General features: G+C 41.8%; 1 protein-coding gene across 1 annotated transcript; it reads left to right on the forward strand.

Annotated features, from left to right (window-relative positions):
• The first annotated feature begins 394 nt into the window (after positions 1-394).
• On the forward strand, positions 395-8521 carry RBBP7 (RB binding protein 7, chromatin remodeling factor). The gene is made up of 12 exons (XM_010725474.4): positions 395-564; positions 692-836; positions 3024-3166; positions 3642-3815; positions 4109-4224; positions 4701-4861; positions 5284-5410; positions 5501-5578; positions 6078-6154; positions 6576-6633; positions 7440-7550; positions 8059-8521. The coding sequence occupies exons 1-12, from the start codon at positions 549-551 to the stop codon at positions 8125-8127; spliced, it is 1275 nt and encodes a 424-aa protein (XP_010723776.1). The 5' UTR covers positions 395-548; the 3' UTR covers positions 8128-8521.
• The last annotated feature ends 924 nt before the right edge of the window (positions 8522-9445 follow it).

A 9445-nucleotide genomic window follows, 5' to 3' on the forward strand; every position in this document is an offset into this window, starting at 1 on the left:
TGCTTCCTTCAGGTCATTACTGAAAAGCTGGCGGCAGACTGCAGTCAAACAGCACCAAACCCGTTCTCTCGCACCTCCGCTGGATTTGCTTTACTTAAAGCCCCACCACGCGGCGTGATCGCGTCCACACCTCTCGCCGTTCCCCGAGCACACCCGCCTCCTTCATCCACGCAGAGCTGCCGGGCCCGCCCCTCACAGCGGCACGGACACACCCGACCCCTCGGGCCCCGAGTCCCGGCGCCCTGCAGCCCCGAGGCGCTCAGCCTCCCCCCTCAGCGCCCCATCCCGCCCGACAACAGCGGCGCACCCCGCCCTCGGAACCGCCCCGCCAGGCGGGGCCACCGTTCCTCACTCGCGCGCCCCCACCACCCTTTCCCCCCTCCGCGCCACGCCATTGGCTGCCGCGTCCAGTGGCGGTGGCGCATGCGCCGCGGCGCGAGTTGGAACTCGGCGAGCTGGCGCGCGGCGGGAGGATTGCAGCGGCCCCGGGCGCCGTTACCTGCTGTGCTCGTTTGTTGCCGTCTCTTCGCTTCGTCTGTGCGTCTGAAATGGCGAGTAAGGAAGGTAGGAGGCTCCGTCCCGTCTCTTCTCGGTCGGGCTACCTGTGTGGAGAGGAGGGCTTCCCTCCTTCCCTCCCTTAGGGGGTGCTCTGGGACCCCGCTCCGAGCCCTGACCCCGACTCTTCCCCCAGTGCTGGAGGACACGGTGGAGGAGCGCGTCATCAGTGAGGAGTACAAGATCTGGAAGAAGAACACCCCCTTCTTGTACGACCTGGTGATGACACATGCGCTGGAGTGGCCCAGCCTCACCGTGCAGTGGCTGCCTGATGTGACCAGGTGAGGGAGTGATGCAGTCCTGGAAGGTAGCAGTGGGCAACATCTCCTGTGCCTGACTGCGTGCTGTGATAGCTCCTTCTGCTAACCTGGTTCGTTCTGCTCCATCTGTCTCAATTAACCACCTTGGCAAAGTCACTCAAAGCACCCGAGGTTGCATTGACTTGCCTTAGAATCACAGAATCATTAAGGTTGGAAAAGTCCAGTAAGATCACCTAGTCCAACCACCCATCTCACCGTGCCCACTAACCACGTCCCTCACATGGTTCTCGAAAACCTCCAGGGACAGTGACTCCCTGGGCAGCCTGTGTCATTGCCTCACCACTCTTTCTGAGAAGAAATGTTTCCTAATACCCAACCTGATCTCCCGGGTGCAACCTGAGGCCATTCCCTCTCATCCAACTGCTGTTATTTGGGAGAAGAGGCCAACCCCCACCTCACCATTATCTCCTTTCAAGTGTTGCAACTCAGTAAGGTCTCCCCTGAGCCCACTTCAGACTAAACAATCCTGGATCTCCCCTTTGTAAGTGTGTGACAGTTTGTTTCACCTACAGCACTCCAAAACCTTCGGGTATGCAGGAGTTTTGAGAAGAAACACTCCATGTTGGCTTGAGGCGTGAGGAGAGAAATCTTTGGCATTGTATTGAAACGTGTTCTAATGCACTTGTTCTTACTGTCTTCTCTAGTGAATTCTTATCAGAAAAAGAAATGTGCTACAGTAACTTCTTCTTGAATACTGTTTTTCTTGATGTGTGCTACAAATTGCCGTTCTATGGAAGCTGTCTTGTCTGTATCTATATTCTTTTGTTACAAGATTGAACTTAAAGGGATATTGTTCTCGTAAGAGTGACACTTAACGTCCTGGTTTGTCCCTGGCTCACCCTCAGCTTCAGATATTTTGATCTTCCCATTCTTCCACCTGTCTTTGGAAGCGTATGCTCACTAGTCCATTCCTTAGAGAATTTTGGAGATGGAACTGCATTCTGTTCGTGTGTCAGCAAGTATAGACTCTAAATGGTCAGAGTAACCATTCAGGACTCCATCAAGATAATGGATAAGAACCACTTCCCCTGTGTTGTTGTGAGCTGGATACAGCTAGATTTTAAGGTATATTACACACTGAGTTCATGCAGTAATCCCAGGGTGGTTACTTTTCTCAGATAATCAGTTGTATACTAGGCTGTTTGGGAAGGGTGTTGAGAGATGTGGACTAGCTAATGATGGCACAGAGAAAAATGGAGTGGGGGCTTGAGGGTGTGGAGCCCTTGTGAGGAACACTTCTGCTTGCCTCATATTTTGCAGATTGACTTAATGTTCAGTTTAGAACCTGGTATTTCCAGTTATCGAGTGTCAAAATCTGTAAGCCATTTAAGGCAAGGACAGTCTCTTTGTATGACACCTGGCATGATGGGACACCTGTTCCTGATGCAAGTAAGTGTGTGTGCGTTGTGTGTATGTTGTCTTTCACCCTCAAAATGTGTGATGATGCCTTGGAAGTGGAGTAAATAATACCTACAGTGATTTATGATTGCCCCAGTCATACCTGCTTGCTTGGACTCTGATAACCTTAGTAGTTTTTGGTTGTTGGTTGTTTTTTTTTTTTCTTTCTTGCTTTATAGAATGCAGAAGCTGTGTGTTTTTGACTGTTCGAATTTTATCCTTTCAGAGATGAATTACACTGCTCCTTCAGCCTTTTACTTATTACTAAATATTGTGTTTAACTGCCAGAAGAGGAATTTGATTCTAGTTAGGTAGGATTTGTGCAGAGTTTTAAAACGACCTTCTGAATACTTTAAGAGAAGGCTGCAGTTTTTCTTAGTAGTACAGCACATAGTGTTGATTGCTTTTTAAAATCAATATCGTGCAACTGCTAGGAGGATTAAAGATTTAAGTAGGTATTAGTATCACTCTGTAGCTACTGTGCAAACTTTAATTGTTGGATTCAAGCCGTAATGGCAGTGTTTATTGGCTTTTATTGTCACTCTAGCCTTGCTGGTTGTATCACTGGATTGCATATGTTAGAGTCGGGTTCACTCTATTGCACAAGTCTCTTGTGATAAAAGATCTCTTAAGCTTGTCTTCTTTTTTTTTTTTCCACACCCTTAAGAAGTTTGGATCTATTGTTGCTAGCTATCAAACTTCTAGAACTGAGCATGCTTTTTATTGCATTAATTTTATGATTCTAAACAGGCCTGAGGGAAAGGATTATGCTCTGCACTGGCTGGTTTTAGGAACACACACCTCTGATGAACAGAACCACCTGGTTGTTGCAAGAGTCCAGATACCCAATGATGATCAGTTTGATACCTCCCAGCATGACAGTGAGAAAGGAGGTGGGCAATGCATGCGTTCTTCAGTTGTGTGTTAGCTGTAGTGTTAGTAAGCATTCTGTCTAATGGTACTGTGACCTTATTAAAAACTGGCTTACCAGTTCACACTAATTCCATATTCATATTTTTGGATTCCAGCTAGTAGCAACTCAAAAAAGTTGTTCTTCCAACATTACAAGTTTCAAGTAACATTATGGTATGAAATTCCACTTAGCCTTTCTGCCAGATCTGTTGTGATGAAAGCTGATATACACCTATCTCAGATAGGGATTAGAGCTCTGAAGGAGTTTGATAAATGATTCAGCATACTTAAAGTGTTAATATTGTGCCATGTGATTCTTAACTGTCATAGGCTTTATTGTATTGTTATTTTAAGATGCTTACTATGGTTTCTTGGAGTGGGGGAAAAACACAAAATGCTGTTTAATATCAACTGTTGTAAGTGGATTATCAACTGATCCTTTTCTGTCAAATGCAGAATTTGGTGGGTTTGGATCTGTGACTGGCAAAATTGAAACTGAGATTAAAATTAACCATGAAGGCGAAGTGAATCGCGCTCGTTATATGCCACAGAACCCATGCATCATTGCTACTAAAACTCCTTCTGCTGACGTGTTGGTATTCGACTACACTAAACATCCTTCAAAACCAGGTGGGTCAGACTGTTTGAAGCTAAGCAAAATGCTTCTGTTGCTGGGTTAAACTTGTATTTAGTTGTAACTGGGAACATAGGTAATGGACACTGGATAAGGAGGCAGAGATCTTCACTGTCTTTAACTGGTCGTGCTTAAGCAATAATTAGTCTCCACAGAAGCAGCACTCTACTAGAAAACTGTTGTGTAAAATGTGATTGTTGCAACAGAAACAAAGTTCTTAAGTAATAAAGGTGTTCTTATGGATGATGTGCAAGATGAAGATAAATGAGAGGAATTTGTTTTCTTTCAGACCCAAGTGGAGAGTGTAATCCAGATCTTAGATTAAGAGGGCACCAGAAAGAAGGCTATGGTTTGTCATGGAACTCAAATTTGAAAGGACATCTTCTCAGTGCATCAGATGATCATGTAAAAAACACATCCTTTTGTTTTTTTCTCCTTTAAAAAAAAAAAAAAAAAAAAGGTGGCAATAGACAGGGAAGAACAGAATGAGCGTAGCTTTATATTTTTATGTGGAGAAGCTCTAACATGTTGTATTACAGAATATTATGTTGGTTGACTTTGGCCTGTAATTGGCAACCAGTTCTTTGTAATGTTCTGGGTGAAGTAAGAACAGAATGTTCTCACTGCTGGAAGAAATTGGAGTACCCTTGAAACTGGCTTGGGTTCGAGGCAATATATTAAAGATGCCAATGATCAGCTGAACTAATAGCCAACAGATTTTGTTGAGCTTTATAAGTGAAGCACAATGTACTGGAATAGGAATGTTTTTTTGTAAATTGCTATCATGACTTTAGAATAATTTTTGGGCCTTGAGTTTTCTGCAAATTCGTTAATAACTCAGTGACTTATCACTTAGAATAGACCACGATTCTTATTTACAGACTGTGTGTTTATGGGATATAAGCGCTGCACCAAAAGAAGGCAAAATTGTTGATGCAAAAGCGATCTTTACTGGGCACTCTGCGGTAGTAGAAGACGTGGCATGGCATCTGCTTCATGAGTCTCTGTTTGGATCTGTGGCTGATGATCAGAAGCTTATGATGTAAGTTAAGAGAAGTGCTTGATGGATGGTGCTGCCGTGTGCTGTCAGTGGACCAGTCCAAAGCACTTGTAATGTTGTTAAGAAATGCATGAATTCTGGGACAGTCTAATATAGCTTTCTAGTGCAATCAGTTTTAATAATGCTGCAGAAGCTCTGAAATCTGCACATCATATAATGTGTTCTCATCATGTGAAAGTAAATTGTAATTAATGTGTACATCAGGTTCTCGATATAAACTGCTTATGTAGAGTAGACAAAAGCCCTAGGAGGATTTGCAATTAAAAACTGTAGTTTTTAGTGGTAATTTGTAGTAATACAATGGTTTCTGAGCATGTACTGTAGTTAATAATCTCCCATTAAAACTCATGCTTGTTCTCTTCCACTTTCTCCTCCCTCTTCCCCCGAACCCTTCATTGCAACAGCTGGGACACGAGATCTAATACTACATCCAAGCCAAGTCATTCTGTAGATGCTCATACAGCTGAGGTCAACTGTCTGTCCTTCAATCCATACAGCGAGTTCATTTTAGCAACTGGTTCGGCTGACAAGGTTCTTACTTGTGTTTACCTTAACTTTGCACATATTCTTAAACGATAACTCTAAAGCCATTATAGTAATAAAGTCTTTTTCTTCTCCCAGACAGTTGCCTTATGGGATCTTCGAAACTTAAAATTGAAACTTCATTCTTTTGAGTCTCATAAGGATGAAATTTTTCAGGTGGGAAACTTTTCACATAAGCTGTAACGAAAACTAGATGAGTAGTGACTTGGGCAAGAACGTGTGGGTTTTGTATGGTGACTAACCACGACAGATACTTCTGTTAAAAGAGGTATTGAATTGTGGTTCCATTAATAAGGGATAGTACTGCATAGTTTCTTTCCACTCTTGACAACTTACTGCTAAAAAGATACTGGGAGCCTGCTCTAGAAGTTGTCCCTAAAACATCTTACAGTGAGGAGAACTTGAGTTCGTATCTAATATTGCGAGCTCAGCCTTTTGAGTAGTGTCCAAGCGACAGGCAATTACATTTCTGATATCTTAGTTTGAGAAGTCGTATGACTTTAGAGCAAGAGTTTGAGTTATAGGGTGGCTGTTGTGCTGGAATAAACTAATTTATTCAGTGTCGTTGTTGAGAGCTGCTGGTCAGGAGACAGTTATTCAATGTATGCCTTAGAAATGAGTAGTTGTGCTCCAGTCAAATTGTTTTCTTTCATAGGTTCACTGGTCTCCTCATAATGAAACAATCCTTGCTTCAAGTGGTACTGACCGTCGGCTTAATGTGTGGGATCTAAGGTGAAGAATAATTCTTTTCATTTACTGTAGACATATATGCTGAAGAAGCAGCTGCAGATTTGCCTTATTTGTACAGTTCTCCAGCCTTTCTTGCTTAGCTCAGACCCGGTCATTTAGTTATACAGTAGAAGCAGCACAATATTTCTAATGTTACTTTCCTGTGAGATATTATTGCAGACAAAGTTTTTTGCTGTGTTTAGTAATTATTGATTTTTGCCTCAGTGAGCTTCACAAGTTAGATTTTATTTCAGTTGTGATAATGCAAATGATGTTTTATACTTGAGGCTTGTAATTTTTTCGACAGTGAGGGAAACCAAAAGCATTAGCAAATTCTTGAAACAAAGGCTAGGAGCTGATAACTTAAATTGACAGGGTTTGGAATTTTGCTTGTTAATAAAAGGTATAAACTACTTTCTTACAGTAAAATTGGAGAAGAGCAGTCTGCAGAGGATGCAGAAGATGGGCCTCCTGAACTCCTGGTATGCTTTTCTCCTGGTTACAGTCTGCTGGCAGGGCAACCTGTATGGCAATATGATGCCTTATGACTGTGCTCTAAAAAGGGCAGCAATTCTTACCTCGCTTTTGATCCATGGTTCTAACTTGCAATAGGCTTCCTCTACTCAGTTCTAAAGACAGCAGTTTTTCAAAGGTGCACTAGACATGATTTACATATCTTCATTTTTAACCACACTTAAGAGTTTGGCCTGTCAGCACTCATCTATAACTAGAAGCATGTCAAGCCACCGCCTCTGATTGTGTCTCTTAGACAGAAGAGGTCCTATGTAGGTTCAGAACCTTACTGGTGTAGAAAGTCTGAAGCTTAGGTTTTGTTCGATTTCCTCAGGAAATAAGCTAAAAATGTTTACAGCTTGTTTTCTCAGTTTCATTTGTAAACTCTATGTGTGCTCATGTGATTAGATGAGAAAATGGATATAAAATGTGACAGGCTTATGTAACCCAACCTTTCATGAAGGAGCACAGTTTCAAGGATGTCACTTGGTTACTGCTGTTAGTAAATACAAACTGTTGTTTTCAGTGCTGTCTCAGAGATTGCTTCCATGTTTGTATGTGATGAATCGAATGTCTTGTCTTCTTTGCATCTGTATTGTGAATCTCTAGTAGCGACCTTTTTGCTTCTGTAGTTATTAGTTATTCCCAAGATAAATTTGTTAGGCTGATCGCAGGTTTTTAACAGAGACAAAATGACTTACAGAAGCTTCTGTTCTTTGTTGTATGGTGTTTTTTTTTTTTTGTTTTTTTTTTTTTGGTTGCTGTTTTTTAACAGTTTATTCATGGAGGACACACTGCCAAAATTTCAGACTTCAGCTGGAATCCTAATGAGCCTTGGGTCATCTGTTCTGTATCAGAGGACAACATAATGCAGATATGGCAAATGGTGAGTGTCAAAACAACTCAAGAGTTTCTTCTGAAGCTTGTCACATAAGTGAAACTGGAATGGCTTGTTCTCCCTAGGACAGCTTGCATCTTCAGTGACTGAAAGCAACTCTCCAGTTAGTTCATATTATTTAAATTACAAGATAATCGAGCAAACTCCCATAAATATTTAAGAAAATGCTTTACAATAGCATAAATCCTATTTTTAATTGAGGAAAAAGCTAAACAGCCTTAAATTGGTGTCAGAGGTCACTCTTTCAGTTTTAATACTTGTTCTTCAACTTGATTTGTGTGCTTGGGCTGAAGTTGGAATATGCCCAGAAAACAATATGCTCATGTTAAGGAATTCAGTGGTTAAGATTTATCTAAATGAAGGATAAGAACAAATGCTGGATTGTAACCACTGTGTGCACGTTCCTGAGTTTGGCTGCATTACTGTGTGTGTGTGTGTGTGGTAGTTGGCTTAAAAATGATTGTCTACCACTTGTAATGTAACGTTTTGTCTTTAGGCAGAAAACATTTACAATGATGAAGAACCAGAGATAGCAGCAGCAGAACTGGAAGGTCAAGGAACGTAACTTCTCTTCCTTGAGGCAATACTGGAAGTGACATAATATATTTATACAGTAGACAAATTATTACTAAGAAAAGGCATTGCATCAAAACAAGAACATTATTAATTGGGCACAAAAAGTTTTGTATAGTCGTTATGGGATACCCATGGTTATTTGAGGACTTTGAGGTACTGTATACTGTACAGCAGTTACTTTCTAGGGAAAATAGGAATGACTGAATACCTGTCTATTTTTATCAAACTCAGTGGGTTCCTGTAAATCAAGTCCTAATTTTTCAAAAAATGAAAGCGGGGAGGCAAAGAAAAGAAGAAACTTTTATTAATATGTAAAATGAGCTTTGCACTTTTAGATAACACTTTTGGCTTGGCTTTGCATAAATAAAATTTATTTGATAGAATATTTGTTTGATCGTTGTCCATTGATTTCAGGTGAATGCTTTCTTGCTTGTATACAAAATAGAACCAGAGAGTCATCAAGGTTGGAAAAGACCTTGAGTGAAGGAAGTGTAGTACTTGAAGATTTTCATGCTGTGAGGTCTAGGAATTGATACTGCACGGGTTGAGCCCTCCTGTAGTTTTTACTGGTTTAAGTCTTTAAACGCAGGTCAGGCAGTTGTCTAAAATACAGTGATATGTGAAGGAGGTTGGCAAGACATTAGCCTGCTGCTGGGCAAAGCAACTAATTTAACAAGTTTTCTCTCTTCTGTTCTTCCTTTTCTCTCCTCTAATGCTGTGAGGGAGAGCAAGTAAGCAGCTGTGTGGGTGCTTAAGCTGCTGCCCCAAAGTCAGCCCACCATTAGCCATTCACTTACAAAAATCTGCTATTTAAGGTGAATATTCACATTTTTAAGGGGAGATTTGAACAGGAAGGAGTTTTGATACAACTTATGGTGGTCTGCTGTATTTTGGATGTTCTTGGATCTAGCAGCTTAATGTGTCCCTTTCTTACAAGCAGCGGTACTTGGAAGAAAGAATGCAATTCAGGAGTTTGTTTTTCAGGAAGATGCTCTTCTATCTACCACCATAAGCTGACTTCCTTCCAGCACGTGCCCTCCCAGGCATGTCTTTTGGTCATTATCTGCAGCAGGTTATTATCATCCACCTTCCAGTACAGAAGAGAACAGCATTCTTCAGCATTTACCTTGAGACCTGCTGGCTGCTTTGCGTTGGTGTGGGATGTGCAGGAAGTAGGAGTGAACGTGTTCTCTGAGTGCGGTTTTGATTTGACATATAGATACCGAAGAGAGGCTGGGGGTGGCTGCTGTGAAAGTGAGTGGTGTAGCCTGACCCAGCCAGTAGAGGGACCACGTTTCTGTCCCTGT

The sequence above is a fragment of the Meleagris gallopavo genome, chromosome 1 (genome assembly GCF_905368555.1).
Source record: "Meleagris gallopavo chromosome 1, MGAL_WU_HG_1.1, whole genome shotgun sequence".
Classification (NCBI taxonomy): Eukaryota; Metazoa; Chordata; class Aves; order Galliformes; family Phasianidae; genus Meleagris; species Meleagris gallopavo.

Coding starts and splice junctions, on each gene's coding strand:
- RBBP7 (XM_010725474.4), top strand. Junction 3,816..4,108: donor TAAACATCCTTCAAAACCAG/GTGGGTCAGACT, acceptor GTTTTCTTTCAG/ACCCAAGTGGAGAGTGTAAT. Junction 4,862..5,283: donor GATGATCAGAAGCTTATGAT/GTAAGTTAAGAG, acceptor TCATTGCAACAG/CTGGGACACGAGATCTAATA.